At 40.7% G+C, this 17153-nt stretch overlaps 1 protein-coding gene across 17 annotated transcripts in view; it reads left to right on the top strand.

Annotated features, from left to right (window-relative positions):
- LMO7 (LIM domain 7) overlaps nucleotides 1-17153 on the top strand; it is a 133679-nt gene that overhangs the window by 70690 nt on the left and 45836 nt on the right. For all 17 annotated transcript variants that reach the window (XM_076362674.1, XM_076362668.1, XM_076362652.1 and 14 more), the window contains one exon: nucleotides 16878-16908. In XM_076362674.1, the coding sequence (XP_076218789.1) occupies nucleotides 16878-16908 (31 nt within the window). The remainder of the gene's footprint in view (nucleotides 1-16877; nucleotides 16909-17153) is intronic.

Raw genomic sequence — 17153 nt, 5'->3', positions numbered from 1 at the left:
TGAGGCCGCGTACACAGGAGGGCACATCCAGCTCGTCACCTGGCTTTCCAGCACCGCTTTGGAAGATTGTGCTGGTTCAGACCCTCAAAATAAACTAAGGCAGGCACTCCATACTTATGCTGTGTTAGGTATCTGCCAAAGTTGCGTGAAACTTACTTTCTTTATTGGACAGTGTGAGTTTTATCAGGAGAAAAGCTGGACTGAAGGACTGGTGCTTCTTGGTTTTCTCAGAAAGTGTGTTTACACCATGGGGCATTGCAGTGAAAGGGCAGAGAAGGTTGGGGAAGCTGGGCAAGGTAAAAACCAAGAAGAATCTGAATCCAAAGAGGATTCAAAGTCCATTCTCAAACTGGAGCTTAGTCTGAGCAGTTGTGAAATCTTCACTGAACTCAAATTTGAACTGAAATAAGGCTGAGAAGAGATAGAAAATCTTAATCTTAAAAATGAACTTAGTATGTGAAATAAGTTCACTTCTTAGCACTTTTTTTTTTTAACCTTTGCTATATATCCTTTCCCAAAGGATTAATTTTACAGTGGAAAAAGTGCAATGGCTTGAAAAACTGTCTAAATAGAAATTCAAACTGAATACAACCATATATGAGGAGAATAAAAGAAAAAGGCTTGGTTTCCTCAAGCAGCTCAAGTATGAGTGAAAATGCTTATGTAGAAGCAGGTCAAAAACCAGTGAATGCTTCTTCCCCGGTAGTGTAGTCTGTGAAGAAGAAAGGAGTCCACTGGTTCAGGTAGTACGCAGCTTCCCTTCGTTTTACTTCATCGGAGGTAGGTCTGCACAATAAGGTGTGCTGGGTTGGCTTAACACCTAGCTGCTGCTTAACAGCAGCTGCTTCTGCTAATACTGCAAGCACTGACCCAGAGCTGTGTCCCACCATGGTGCATCTGGAGCGTGTGTTGAAGGCACCTGTGACTGTGTCCTGCTGGAGTAACATCATATCACAGCTTTCTCCTTTACCCATCTTTCCCTTTTCACAGGAGCTTTAGTATATCTGTACCATGCTGCTCGGTGTAGCCATATAACCTGAGCTCTGCCTAAATTACTGTGTTCCTCTACAGAACTTGTTAGAGGACAATGTAGTGAGGACAAAAGAAATTGCAGCAAAATTTCATTCAAAGCCTAATACGAAAGAATCAAGCTTTTTATTTCTTTTAATAACTATGATGGAGAAATGGATCTCAGCTGGTCACTAGTATTAGAGAAGCATTGCAAGTTGTCAGCATCACCGAAATGCATTTTCTCACTTTCAAGTGCAACATTTCATATGGCAGAATGGTTTGCATTTGCATACCTACAGATTTGGGGGGTTTTTTTCAGGTCCAAGAGGAGCCTGAATTGAAACTTTCTGTATTGGCTTAATTCCGGTTCAGGGGAGGTGGGGAAGGAGTGGACACTGGAAATTTCTTCCTGTCTCCTGTTGCCCAGGAATGTGTTTGTGTGGTTTCCATCATGTAAAAATGGCATATTGCTGTTTGATCAGTCAGAGGAGAGAGAGAAGCTTGCTTTTATGTCCCAAGGAAGGAATCTTTTTGATGGACATGTACCAAAGGCACGCGTACCTTACTTATAGAAGGAGCTTTTGTTTGCAGAATTTTTGTCAGGAAAGCAAATATGTTCAAGCTCCTAGAAACTGTTTGGTCAAGCTTAATTGCATGTAGGTTTTGGCATACAACGTTTAATGGAACATGTTCCTGTTGTTTGTGCATCTGCAGTTGCAGGAGAGACTGGGCTCATTATAAGCTGAAATAAGGAGCAGTGAAAATGGTGGAAGAAAACTACTAAACAGTGTTTTTTTCTACCTTCACCCATGAGAGAGTGCTTCAGCGAATTACTTCAGGTTACTTCAGCTCTCGGTACTGTGACTTCTTTGTTAATGCTCTATGTTTAATTACGAAGACTCCCTTCAGTTTCAAAACAAGTGTATTAAATTAATCTTTACCTGTAAAATACTCTAGAATCTGCTTTAACTGTAAATGAAGAGGAGGTAGCATCTTCTCAGTTTATAGTTCCTTGGCTACAGGTGATCCGCGTGCCACCACTGCTGTCGTTCGGAGTAGCCTTCTGCTAACTCTCCAGCTAATTTGGGCTAGCCGGTGAAGATGTTTTCTCACTGTTTTCATTCTCCATTGCTCAGAGGTCTCTGCCAGGCAACTCACAAAACAAACAGCAACACCAGGTCAGCCTCAAAGAGCGCGCGCTTTGAAGTAGAGGGGCAGCTGACGGTTATAAAAGGTTAGTCTTTAATGGTATTACAAAAGGTAGCTGTAGAGGTTTCCATGCATTTGCTTATTAAAGGGTGTAATGCCCTGATCCTTACATACAAAAAATTGTTAGTGGGTAATTACTAGAAAAAACTACCTTGTACTTTCCTTGGTGGTGGAGGATATAGCAGAAATTAGTTTATAGCCAGGATTTGAAAGCGTGGGGCTCTTTTTTCAGTGATGGTCAACACAGCAAGATACAGGGACAAAGACAAGTATAAGACAAACTGGGTATAGATGGTCAACTTAAAAGCCTTGTACGAGAGGGAGGGCAGAAAAAGAAGTTGGCTCATTAAACAAAGCAAGTTGCAGTCCGTTCTAATCTTTGTACCTGCAAATAAAATTAATAATAATTTAAGAGAGTAAATTCTGTGATCTTATGTTCATTGGATAATTATATGTTTAATTTTTCATGGAGAATTGCTTTTTGGTTTGACTAAAGCTCTCTTACCACTGGTGGTACTCCCTGGCCAGTCTTCAGCTTGTGAAAGCACTTTGGCAAGGCTCGGTTGTACCCGTGAAACACAGGATCCTCTAAGCAAGCCAAAATTAGCAAAAATAAAAGCCTTTTTGAAGAAAGCAGGATTTCAAAGCAGTTTTTATTTCTGTAAGTTGCTCTGGAATCATGAATGTGTTAGTGAACATATTTTTGAGGGGAACTGGTATGACACTCAAAATGAGTGTATTTGAGATTTTACACATTGTAAATCAACACAGAATGAATTTAAATGTGCATTTATGTGTTTTAAAAGGCCTGTTTACTTCACATCCAATCTGCTGACTTAGAAGTCAGATAATGCTATCAGCATTCATCAATGCTAAAATTTCAATGTCACTGCTTAAAAAGAGAAACAATTTGGGAGTGCTTTTGACAGGAGTTTGTTTTTTCTCTTTGCAAAGAATGATACCTCTGTGCTTTTAATTTATTATTCTTTTCCTGGTGGCTTTCCTCTTTGAAGCGTTGCCTGTTTTTTGTTGGTAACTTTATTATACAAAAAAGTTCAAATATATTCACCTGTGTGTCTATCCTGTGTCTGTTAGGGTTTTTTCTTCAGGGGCTTAAGTAATAACTATGTTACTTTTAATAATAGTTCGAATAACTACATACATGACATTCTGTCCAGAGTTCATGCAACAGTTCTGGATGTCTTTCCCTAGCAAAAGCTTCCACAGATTCTTTCCTACCTGAAAAAAATTTTGGGGTGCATACTTTTACATGTACTCAATGTGCTGTTTTCCAAGCAAAGAGCTTTAAATGCGGTGTGGCAGAAGACTTCATATTCATCTTCTTTCTTTTTGAGCAATAAATATCTGACTACTGCAGTGGTTCTGAATCAGTGTCTTCCGATAAATTAGCATCAAACAGGTGGCTGATTTGTTGTATCATGAGCTGGTTTTGATAGTTCTGATTTATGTTATTAAAGATGAAGCTTGCATAACTTACACTGCAGTATAAGCTATTTTTGAGTATCTTAGAAAACTTGTACACTGTACTGCTCTGCCATAAATGTATTTCCTTGATGATGAAGACCATTGCATGTCTTTGTACCTTCACTTGCTAAAAAAAAAATCTACAACAGTGACTTTTATTGAATTTATTTTTAAAATGTATATTCTAGCAGGTTAATTGGGCCACTAACTGCATCTACACTAAAATGTAGAGAGAATAATATGTTAAGAGCACTCCAGCTATTTTTTCATGGCCTTTTCCACCTATATAATGCTATGCAGCAAGAAAGTGAATTATATTGCAAAAAACTTTGTGTTGTGTGGATAAACGTGTTCAACAGTTTGCCTTCTGGCAACCAAACATGATTACAATGCTCAAGGTTATCTCCCCTGTATGCTATCTGTGGGTCAAAGGGTGAAGGTATGTCCATCCTGTTCTTTTCTCCTGTACTTCATGGTGGTTGCCTTCCTGTCAAGGAGCAGCTGAGTTTTGCTGCCATTTGACAACCTGTTCCTAAACCATCAGCAGAGACTGATTTATCCTCTCCTCATTGGGGGATGCTACTGGTTATTCCTCCATTGCACTGAGTTAATTTCTTCTTGTAGCTCTGTTAGCCTGGAGGTGAAAAGGAAGGGAGACCTTGGAAGTTATTTTGAGTCTCACTGTTGCAATGTGCACGTTGGTGATGAGACCTCTGAGATGGCTTCCTGTGTGATTCTTCCCCAATTGTAATTTGTTTCAGGTAGGCGACGCTAGAACTAAGGGTAATCAAGAGGAGAAACATCAGATTAGTTTTAGCGAACTGCCTTTGCATTTCTTATCCTGTCTAGATTATCAGTCTTAATTGGGGGATGATAAGGTCTTGGCTTTTCACTGAATTGTAAAACAGTGAATATAGTGACAGCACTGTTGTTGTTGGGATTTCTGAATCAAATAGGGCTAAAAAATTGAGATCAAAAGGGCTGCTTCCATAGACACTTCCAAGGTAGCAGGTCTGGATTTAGCACTCGCTAACGCAATGTGCGCACTGTCCCTTACGAAGCTGAGCCTCGTAGCAAACTGGTGCCATTGACATACTTTGCAGTTTTACCATTAGTTTGATTTAATCTTTGCAGTGATTAAATGCAATAATGATTGTCATTCACAGGGTTATCAAGAGAACCTTAGTCTTCAGAAGCTGTGGATTCCTAGATGAGAGTCTCAAGGTTTCTGTTAACCTTATCTGGGTCAAAAAGACTGCCCGGTCTTTATGTGGAAATGATGAGGGTTGCTGGGGAAAGGACTTGTAGAATAGCCTCTTCCAGAGCCCAGGGGTTACTTTTGTGTTACTCTGGCGCTGCGGTTTGATTGACTTCTGGGAAGGGTAGCTTACAACCACCATGGGTGTTTTAAGGAGCCTATTTCTCCAGTGCTTCATCTGGCTAGGCAGTTGGTGAAATTCTGCAGATGGCTAACTGTAGTTTCCAAGAGTTGGTGCATATAGTATCATCTTTCTCGTGAGAAGGAAGATTCCTAATTTAGCATTTACTCATGCACTCATTAAAGATGTTGGGAATACTGCCATGGCCTCACTTGGAGCAGAATTGGATCGTTTTGTTCCACTCCCTCCCTACCACCAGACTTAGTTGTAATAGCTTGTTGGAGCATTTTGGTGGTGTCTTAATTGGTGTCTTAAGCTTTTTTTTTTCCCCTCAGTCATCAGTTTTGTGGTACAAATTACATACTTCATGAGAACCAGTGGAAGAGAGGTGTGAGATCATCCATAGTTCGCTGACTGGGATTGTTTTCCCATATCATTAATTTTGTTCAAGTTTTTATTCTCAGACTCCTCTTAACTTTACAACAGAAACTCTCAAGTGACTAATAGCACATTTGGTTTCAGTAGGTTGGGATGCTCAGAATTGATGTAAATTCTCCAACTTCAGAGGTATATGGTCAGACTAGCTTAACTTTTCTTCCCCCCCCAATCCCCCTTTTTGCCTCCCACACAGACTTTCTAACATTCTGGCAAAGCAAGTATTTGGACTTTTACCCATTCTCTCACTTTGCAGTTACGAAGCATTCATTTTTCCAACATTAAAAACTTGGCCAGAAAACCTGGCCCAAAAAGCTTAATGTTTTGAGCAAATGTTTAAAAATACCCTCTGACTTGGCTGCTCTAAGTAGCCTTAAAGCACTGTTGTCCACTGGTGTGGACAAATTCTTTTTCCTCAGAAAAAGCTAATAAAAAAAGCTAATACTTATCCAGTAATATTGATAGCAACAAATTGAATTTAGTCATTTCAAATGTTACAGAAATAAATCTGAAGCCATAAGGAACCTGAATAAGAATAATTACATCTTTAAGTAGCTCCCTTACATGTGGATGTTGCAGGAGCTGAGGACAGGAGGTGAGAATTGTAGCAAATATGGAAAATAGTATTTGCTTATCTTAGATCTTGTCTGTTCCCCAAAACAAATGGGCACATTTTTGCTAAGAGTAGTACACTTTGTGCATTTTACTTGGTTTTTGTATCTTGTTTTTGTTTTAAATTGTGTTGCTGTTTCATGCCATGTATTCCCTTGAATCAGCTCTCCCAGAAGACATCCTCTTTTAGCATTCTTTTCTGATAAGGGTGAATAGATTAACATTTGACTCTGCATTAATTGAAGTGGTCTTTCCTGGCTCTAAATATGTTTTCACAAATGAAGGCAGATCAAGAAAACATAGGAAATAATAAAGTTCAGTTGTATCTGTGTACCTCACTTCTTTTGGGCATATATGCATCAACTGAAGTTAACAGAGAACTGACTTCAATAGAGAGAAGTCAGGTTCAGTCTGTATTTCATACTTTTGTGCTCTGTGTGATGAGTAATGATGTTGTGCTCTGTGTTGCTAGGGTAACCCAAAGAAACATAGAGAAAATACGGCAAAATTTCAAAAAGGAAGCATTGTAATTTCTTCAGTGCTTCTTACTTGTTTGTGAAATATTTTGCCAAAATATTACTGAGAAAACTCAGTAGTCCTTTAAAGTTTTTATTCCAAATGTAGAGACTAAATGATGCAGTCATGCAGTAGTGATTTATTTCTACTTAAGAACAAATGCCAACATCACTTTAACTTGTTTCCAGAATCTTTATCATGGAATAAACTGCGCTTACCTTGTACCTCCATTTTGTCATCTTCGCTCTGTCCATCTCCATAAATAAATCTAAATTCTTTCCAAAATCCTAGCTCTGTAACACTTTCCCCAAAGCTGTGCTTTTAGTAATCCCCCTTTAAGCTGCTAAAGCATTTGTTCTTTAATAATATGACAAAAATTGAGAATAAAAAGAGGGGCTGGGGTAGACACTGCCCCAATTCTCTGTCCTCCTGTACAATAGTTTGGCCAGCACTACATTGGAATTGCTCTAGGGGAAAAAATGAGCCATCAGAAATCTGTGCAAGTGACTCCCAAGTGCTGCATATCCCACATACCCCCAAAATGCAGGAGGTCTGTCTCCTCTCAGGAGGATATATCCATCCTCATGCTTATACCTGGCATTGTGGGTCTTGGCTTCCCTGCAGAGATGGCGACTGGAGTGGACTGAAGTCTGGATTACTTCCCACTCACGGGCCATGGATAGGGCATCTGTAGTTTCTGCTGTTAACTCTTAGTGAGTCACCTCTGCGCTGAATTGTTTTCTGTGTATGTGTTAGAACAACAGCAACCGAGCAGATATCTATTTGGACGTGTGAAACTCAGTGTTGGCACAGGCATGAGCATAGCAGTACCTGGATTAAGTTACTGTCAGTCATCTCTTTTTCTTTATCGGTGGATATGTTGCCAAATATCCGGTATAAATTATGCAGTATAGACATGAGGGGGTTTTTATCTTTTTTTGCACACCATGAGAAATTAAATAAACCTCCTGAAGTTGCTATTGAGTGTTATAAGCTGTGGTAAACTTTTGCTTATACACAAGGCACTTGTACATCACCACCTGTTTGCTTGACACAAAAATAACAAAGGATTACATTTACCAAATCTTTCTCTGGGCATGGACCAAGGGAGGAGATTGAATGCAGGAGGGTTGTTGTGGTTTTTTGTTTTGGGTTTGTTTGGTTTTTTTTTCCCTCTTCTCCAGTTATATAGGCTATAAAAATCTCTCTATCTCTCTGAGCAAGCAAAGTTGTGTAACCTGCCAAATCCTAGCTCTTCCCAAGGGACCACCTCTGAATGCTTTGTCCAAACTGAACGATTGTATTAATCCTGGGGGTCGAGGGTAAGAGAGTGCATGCAGGCAGTTGCTATGGAGTAGTTGGTAGATGGAAAATTTTTTACCCTAGCTTACCTTGCAGTAACTTGTTTATCCGTACCCTGAGTTGGTGCAGAGGTGTCTGAGCGATACTTCAGAGGGAATAAATGAGTCAGTATTGAGGGCTATTCTACAAAATTACCTCTGGTATCTGCGTGTGGGGAGAGGGGATGTTGAAATACTTCGCTTAGATGTAAGAGTGGGAGTAAGAAGGACAATAGTTTTGGAAATATTTAATTTAATAAAGGTAAAGAGGCATCAGGCAATGGAAAAGTGAATTTCGGTATTGTCTTGAAAAAATGCTAACTGTGAGTTGCCATGGTTGCTGCAGCTTAGCTAAAGCAAATAATACACTTTATACAGAAAAATTTTTTGTAAAATGCTGTTGAACTATTTTTGTGCTAGTTAACAGTTGCACCTTCGTGTGTTTTGTATATATTTCTAAAAACTTACAGCATTGCACTTATTGCCTATTTTGATACTTATTTTTCAGAGTGACTCCCCAGATATACCAGCTGTTCCTTTTGGAAAGAATGCTAGCACAAATGTGTGTTCCCCATATGGATTTCTCTTCAGATTAATCTACAAAATTTACACAAGATGGTCTAGTTTGGTAGGGGGGATGAAGGGAAAGGAGCTTCAAAACTGAATTGAAGAGAAGTTAGCGTAGATGAAGATCCTGATGATCAACAGGATGAGCTCAAGTCTGTTGATTTTTGGGAAGGGGGAGTGTAAAATATCAACACTTATAGAAGGTACAAGGAAGGAAGAAGGTAGAAGTGGTAACATTTACTATAACCCTGGTGCCAGGGTCAACTGAATTATGTACAGGGTTTTGTTTTTTGTTTGTTTTTTTTTTTTTTTTTTTAAAAGAGGGAGGGAGGGGCAATAGGGAGGTAAAAGAAGGAGAGATGGAGTGATCCAGGAAAGTTATATGCTCCCAAGTTCTAAAGACCAATGCTTTGGAAGTTATAAAAATCTATAGGGTGTGTAAATAGTGATGTGATATAGCTATCTATCCATCTGTCTAAATTGCTGTGTTTAAGTGTTGGGGTTTTTTTCTTGAAAAGCAAGTAATTTCACCTCTGAAATTCAAACATCCTCTTGAATGTGAGCAAACTGTTTGATTTCCTTTGAGAACTCCTAACACTCTGTGTGAGCTTGGAGTCAACTCTGCAGCTTTTAATTCCTTGTGCAGAGAGTCTATCATTTCTCATAAAAGTCAATGGATGTTCTCGTGCTTCTTGGCCAAAGTATACGGCATGTGACTGGTAGCTTTCAGAAATAAAATACCCGCTATTTAGTCTTGCATAAGTACCAGTCTAGACTTGGAATTTAAAGTAACCAATACAGACTGGGGAAAAAATCTAGATTTGCCCTGGAAAAAACAAACAAACAAAACAATAGAAGAAATACCCAGTTTAATTACCTGTAATTAGTGAAGCTGCTGACTTTCAGGGGTTTTTGGGAATGGAGTAAAAGACACAAAAAGGGACCAGTCAACAAAGCTACACTAATTATTACAAATACTTTAATTTTCTTTACTATAGCTTAAAATTTGAGCAGGAAGGTGCAGCATCCCATCAGTCTCTTCTTTTTGTGCAAGTTGTTGCTGCAGCAATGCTCCATCCCTCTTCCCCTGCCCACCCCTGAGATGAGAGCCAAGGAGTGCTCAGGTTATCAGCCAGGCTCCTCCACACAGGCTTGTTCTTCTGGGGACGGTTTTGGGGGTTGTTTGGGGGGTTTATTTTTATTTTTTATTTGACAGGTATGCCTTCTGCCCTACACTATCCTGAATATTAGTTTTCTCTTTGGGAGAACCTGTAGATTAGACTGAGATATGAGGAAGCTGGCAGAGGTGGACCACCCAGGGAGGGGTTGGAAAAGAGCGTGAGGAAATGGGTAGTATCAGTGTCTGGTGACTTGCTGGGCCTGATGCACATTTCTAGAAGTGCCTGTTTTTGTTTTGATAAGGGATTTAAGAATAGCGTGGAAGCATAATGAGTGAGATCAGCAAGGAGGTGCCATGCTCAAGAGGCAGTAGGAAAGGACGGGCTCTGAGGCGATGGACGGGGATGTGTTCCCACGGAGGGTGTTGGCCGGCTGCATTCCCTCTCCACCTTTCCCCTCTTGGGCATCTCTTCTCCACCCCTTAGCCCCTTCATTATAGTAGGCAAGGGCACGGGGTGGGGACAGGTTGCTCAGTCATCAGGGCCCACAGAGCTCCTTGCTGCCAGCCGGTGGTTTTGTAGGGGCATGGAGAAACTTCTTCTGCATCATTTTATACCTGGTTCTGTGTGCTTTTAGGATGTAAGTGGCATTGGGTCTCGTGGATATGTTGCTATGGAAAAATACATGTGCTTTTTATAGGCAAATCGAAAGATCCATTTCCAAAAGCTGTTCTTGAATGCTGCGGCCATAATCTGACCGTTTTATTTCCAGCAATCTCGGCAGTGGACTGTGGCTCTTGGGGTTGAATATCAGTTCACTAAGAATCCAACTGCTGGAGGAATGTCCTCATGTTTCTGTACCCATGCGGCAGCCCCATCTTCCACTGGAGCCTTTCTATTCTCAGCAGCATGTGGGAATTCAGTGAGATCCGATAGCAGCAATATTAATAGCAGTTGAGTAGGTGGCCAAAGAGGTTGAAATTTAGCACAAGCCTGCTGCTAGTTGGACAACCGGCATTCGTCTCCTGCGCAGCATACCTCGGCGGGGGCGGAGAATCCTTCAAACCCTCCGACGTCCTCCTCAGAAGTGTAAGTGAAGCTGGTCGGTGTCAGGCTAGAGCGCTTGGAGCTCAGCGAGGAGCTCTGGAGCGGGCTTGTTCTGCAGCCTGCTGCTCTGCTCCGGCTCCCAGGCCAGGGCATGGCTCTTCCAAGTCCTTCAAAGGACATCTGGGAGGTGGAACTGCTGCCTTGGTGGATGGAAGTTCAAAGGGAGAACACCGATACTTCTTTTTTAAACAGAAATCTGAACGGTCCTGTGTTCATGACATCTGTAGTACAGAGGAAGGGGTGGAAAACAGATAGCTTTGGCAGCTGTTGGGGTTTCTGGGGTATTCGTCACCAAGGGAAGGGTTTGGCACTGAGCAGGGTGCATTTGTCACTGGCACATTCCTTTCTATCAGTGGGAGTGTCTCTGTCCCTTCTTTCTCCCCATAAATGGATTCAGATTTGTCTTATCTCTTTGGGCATGACCACGTGTACTTTTCTCGGCAGATAACTGTCATTTAGGGGAGGGGGATTCACTGATCTAACTTTTTTTTTAGAAAAATCATAGATTGATATCTATACTGTAAATATGTTTCTACATGAGAAACAGACCCTCAGCCATGCTTTCTGAACGGGATGCTGTAAAATCATCTTCCAGAATTTTGCTCCAACTTCTTGGTATCTTGGATTTGGTCTTGAGCTCCACGTTAATGTTATTCCTGGAAAATAACTAAGTGAAGTGTCAAAGTAGATTTGACACTTGACAATGAATTGATAGTTTCTGTAATTTAGTATGTATTAGGACGTGGGGGAACCAAACCATAAAATGTGTTAAGAAAGCAAAATCCAAACTATAGGGTATATTTGTTAAAAGTGTTGAAATAGGTCAACCTAAACATAGTTACTTAAAATGCTTTGCTCTTCTGTAGGGAGTCATTGGAGAGTTGTACGTTTAAGTGTCAGCATTGCCAATGGATACCTTTTATAATTGGTTAAAGTCTAGTTCATGATTTCTTAAAGTACCGCGGTCTGCTAGCTACTGTAAGGTATACGACTGGCTTGTACAATTTTTTTATTTTTTTTATTTTTTTTTTTTTTAATTTTTAAAGTGCCTCAAAGTGCATTAAAATAATACTAGCAAGCTTCCCTCACTCCTCAAAGCTAAGCGTCAGCAGATGAAGGGGAAGCACAGAGTGCCTCTGGCTGGGGTTCTGTCACGCAGGGACTCTGACGGTACTAGTGTGCGGAGCAGGGTCCTCCTCCACCAAGCCCCCTGCCCGCTCCTCTGCGGCAACACGTTGCCTCTGCTGCGGTGCTGATGCAGTCGCTTGTATGAGCGTGCTGTAAAACAGATGAGCAAGTTAATTTGGGGTTTGAAAATGTGTGTTAGGAAAAATCCAAACAAAGAAATGGGCACAGCCCTTTGGTCCTGATGCATGACATGGAACCGCAGCGTGATTCAGAGTCGTGTTGGCATAACCACAGGGGCAGCAAACAGGAGCAGCTGGAAGGGAAAGGGAGACCAGGAAATCTTTAAGCTAGAGCTGCTGCCAAAGCCTTTGTATTATCAGGCTAGGGCCTTGGTTGACTAATTTTGCTATTTAACCTTGAGCAAACAGCAGAGCTGGCAATAAATTCCTTGAGCTGTGGCTGAGCCTGCTGATCTGTCGTGTCACTTTGCTTTATTCTTGTAGAGTGGTCCTCATTAGAGAAACATCCGTCAATTCGTGCTGGCTGGGCGTAAGTGATGTTTCTGAATATGCATTGCATTCAAACATAACGGAGGTATTTGGTCTCTAAGTGTATCATCTTCTAACAAGTGAGAGCTATTTCTGTCCCATTTGTATTTTTTCTGTTTGCTAAAGGATTGGCGTAGATGAGATGATATACACAGAAGGTATTATTTCTCTACAGGTGGTTATTTCACATCTTTTTGCATCAGTGTTCAACTTGGAATTATGCAGTTGTGCTTCATAATTATTATAATAACTCCCACATATTGTTATCTTGTGGCCTTTAGACTTTCATGCTGTGTTTGATAGATATTTTCCAGGATGGCTAATCTTGAAGTTGTACATAAACTTTTATTGACACCACTGCCAACAATTAAGGTTCACGCTTTGTGAATTAAAGTTGTAGTTTTAAAATTTTGACAATTTTGGGTTGGGGTTTGACATTGGGCTTAGATTGGGTAACACAGAGGATCAGCGTTGCTTTTCTTTTAAACTTCAGAATGAATGCTAAAATGCTGAGACTGCAGCAAGAGCAGATGAAGTATTTGGAATAACATTCTTTCTGCAAGATCTTAACCGCTCTCCTTAGCAGCTTCCTTCGCTTAGTTCAGGCATCTTTAGCAAAGTTGCATTGTTAGTAAAAGGAGATGTAAAAACCTCTGGGAAGACAGAGAAGTTTAATGTTTGAAATGACACGAAGTGTTTTGGTAAGCGGTGTTGCATCGTCATTTGGACAGGAACCCACTTCTTTCAGCAGATTGTTTTTAGATGCAGCCTTGGCTGTGCCCTTCTGAGCAAAGCAGCAGCCTGCTTATAACTTTCAGCGTAATGGCATTCATTTATTCAAGCCAGAAATTAGGTTACACAGAATAATATTTTCATAAAGAATATAGTCTGCGCCAGCTGGGCTCTGTGACGATTTTGGATGAAAACATCAAAAAACAGACTTCTTTCACAGTTGCCCAATGTAGGATTGGCATTTATTTGCATTGATGAAGATACTTCAGCAAGTGGGATACCCCTTCAGTTCCTAGAATAGCTTTCACAGGACAAATGTCTCTACAAGCAGTGCTGTGTGTGCTCTTCAATGCTATACGCGTGTTCAAAATGAGTGTTTAAAGAGCTTAAAGGCTACATTGCTGAAGTTCGTGCATTCCATCTTCTAAGTGATTGCTTCAAATACCGTGTGAGAAACTGAGGTTTTCAGCCCTGTGTGTTTAGAGCCAGACTTGAGAAGGGGAGTGGAGGTGGGAGCAGGAGCTCACTGTTGGGTAGCAACAGGTTGTCAGAGAAGGTAGGTTCATGCCTCCTCTCACAGCAGCAAAGAATTTGCTATGCTTGAAGTTGGTGCCTCTGTCTTGTCCCCTGCCGTGAACTGTAGCTGTTCAGAGCTATACACAAGACCTCAGTTGAATTCTTTGCATAGTACTGCATAGTAATTACATTTTGGTAACACTTTATGAAGGAGAACTTCTATTTAATGTAATTATTTCATTTTGTATTTTCATTTACTGCAATTGAGTTAAAATCTTGCTTTTTTTGTTTTGATGCTCACAGGAAAAAGTAATTCCTCAAAGCTCTTAAGTTTGTATCACACTTCCATCCAATAGACATTTGCCCAGCTATTTTAAATGCAACATACTGGAGGGTAACTGGGCAATGGCTTGTGCGCATAAGCTCAGACGTCCATTGTGAGCTTGGCCAGGTTGTACATATAAAAGGCTCTTATTTCACTCGGAGAATGATAGCAAGTGGATCCAAACTGCATCTTCTGCAAGTTGCATGCCTCAGAGGAGAAGCAACTGTGAAGTTTGTAGGTGACAAATGACTTTTAAGGCCTTGCAGTAAGATAACAGCATTGCTTCTTTATTCGGGATTTTCTTTTGGCAAAAAATTATACACCTATTGTTTTACACAGATTTTAAGACAATACACTAACCATCCAGAATCCTCCTTCTTTTCTTTGGTTAAGCGCCATCAAAGAATTAATATATGCCTATACAAATGAGGAACTGATTGCTCTAGATTAGCCAGGGTTTTCTTGGTTTGATTTTTCTTCTGCTTGGACTATGTCAATCATGACAAGTTGCTTAAAAGGTTTAGAGACCAATAGGCGTAGTTCAGAGAAGGAGAGTAGTAATGCAAGTGAAGACACTTTGCTCACAAAGAGTAAACAACTTGTCCGTTTGCTTCCGTTGTTAGCCGAGCAAACGTGTGAATGGAGTACGGTCTCTCATTTGAGTGTGTGAAACATCTCGCTGCCTGCACCTTGGGTCTCAGCTATGCTCATTGGTTTACCTGAATGTCCTAAGTTTTGCAGTGTTTATAGCCCAAGTACGCAGGCCTAGTGTATTTATGTTTATTCCAGTAGAGAAAATATATTAAAATATAAAGACGGCTGAATGTTGCTCCTGTTGCAGATGGTTGACCTAAATGATCCCAGAGAACTCAGGGAAAGCAGAAGTGGACACCATCATGTTCAGTCGTGTAGCTTTGCTCTGCATGAAGGCCGGCAACATCTTGGATACAGGCTCCAGCTGACGAAGGGCAGAATTTTTCATTGCTTGCTAGACTGCTAAAGTTTGGAAGCAAACTTTAAGGCATCCTTAACAAGGGCATGCATGGCCTCTGCTTTTATAATTGCAAATAACGGAAGAAATTCTGCCCTAATGAAAGGCTCTTAGACCTTGAAGCTAGAGAGTGTAAACCTTTAAAATGATCTCTGTCAGGTGTAGGAAGTCTAATGACACCACCACAAGAATAATTTTCCATCCTCTTGGGAAACCAACCTGTCTCTGGTCAGCACAGTAGGTCATGGCCATGGTGTGTCCTGCAGCATGGACACCAGCAACGAAATCCCTGTACTGAAGAAGAAGAAAAAATTCTCCAATATCATGCCCAGTGACAAAAGAACAATGTGTTTCGGAAGGGTTTTTTTTTTAAAAAAAAAAAAAAAGTGTAAATATTTTACATTGAAGGAGAAGGATTCCTCCTTATCCATGAGAAAGAGGTTGCTGACTACAATACCAGTTGTGCTTTTGGCATGTGATATTAAGAAAGCTGCAGGTGGGGATTGATCCATCTCAGGACTTTGTGTTCCTGGCAGCCTGATTTCTTTATGGTGTGGGGGACAGGCAAGGCAATTACAGCTGCACCGAGTGGGAGCGGGCACTCTCAAACTAGGAGCAAAGAGAAGGAGGGGTGGTCTGTGTTCCTGCTGGTTGTCACGTTGCATCGAATTTCGTATTTCCGTGAAGAGTGCCGTCTATGCTGACCGGGCCCTGTCATCATTTTGCTACCTCTTACCTGTGCCCTGAACAGTTTATTTTACCTTTTCCCTGCAATCTTTGACTAGCTTGTTCCTAGAGAGCCAGAAACAGGATAAGTGCCCCGATACATCGTTGGTCTGACCTGTTAGGGGGTTCTGAGTAGGTCTTTCTGCCGCCGTATGTTAATTCATGGGGGTTTTTTGTTTGAACCCCCTCACGGTGCTGTGTGTGAAGCTTGCCACTGAGCCACCCCAAACCAACAGTGTGCCGAAAAATCGTTTTGGTGTATTTAAGCCATTTGCCCTTCCATAGCCACTGGCAGTGCGGGCGGGAGTGTTGTGCAGCTACTGACTGCAGTCCAGCCCTGAATATGTACACCTGAGGACTGAGGCTGTGGTACCCCACGTTTGGGAGGCTCCTATCCGAAAAGTTTCTTCTTGTTTTTAAAATGAGCGGGAGGAGAAGAGGACGACTGTGAGTGTGTGCGTTGGTGCACTTCCAAGGTGTGCCACAAATTGGCTATATATATTAAAAATTTACTAATGTTAGTGATTGCGTGTTTATTTAATTTTTTTTGAGAAACGGGTGTCTTACATAAAAGCAAACCAAACCCCTCCTTCCAGCCCTACAACATCTCTCTCCAGATGTCTCAGTTTCAGTTGCTCATTTTTTGTCTGAAAAATTCTCTTTAGGCTGAAACGTTCTCTGTCTGAGTCAAATATTTTGGAAAATATAATACAATCAGGGAAAAAAAGTAACAGTTTAATCTGCTTTCATATGGAACTGAAGATCTTCCTGGCTAATAGAGGCTATATTTCCTAAAGTCATTAGCTTGTTTTCCACTTTTATTTTGTTGGTAACTAAAAACCTTAGCTAATTAAAAAAGCCTAGAGCCTTTCTGAGTTCTTCTCGAATCAGAAACGATAATAGATCAGCTAGTTTCTTGCTTTATATGCAGTGATTGAAATAGTACGGAGTTATGCCTGTGAATTCAAAGTGAATTGCTTTTTATTTCTTTTGGAACACTCATAGTTGCATATTTTATACTAGCCTCTAATTGGGCCTGAAACCTTTTAAATCTTGAATAATAATTAAATTTTAAGTCAGAGATTTTAAAAGTTGTTTTGTTTTGTTTTTCTCATTCCCTGCCCTGCTTCAGACCGGAGGAGACCAACAGAAGAGTGAAAAATGTAAGACACACTTACTTCAATGCTTTCTGAAACAATTTCACACTAATTCTGATTAAATATTTTTAAGACATTTCTGTTTATGGCACTATCATGTTTACCTTTTTCTTCAGCTGTTCATTTATCTGATGCAAATTAATGCCATCTTACGATGATCTCTACACAGCTTACTTTCCCAAATAAATACAGTAATTAGAAACAGTACTTATATCTGCTTACTTGAGATAGATGAGATGCATCGTAACACT

This window comes from Aptenodytes patagonicus, chromosome 1, assembly GCF_965638725.1.
Source record: "Aptenodytes patagonicus chromosome 1, bAptPat1.pri.cur, whole genome shotgun sequence".
NCBI lineage: Eukaryota > Metazoa > Chordata > Aves > Sphenisciformes > Spheniscidae > Aptenodytes > Aptenodytes patagonicus.
This window is presented reverse-complemented; position numbering and strand designations above follow the sequence as displayed.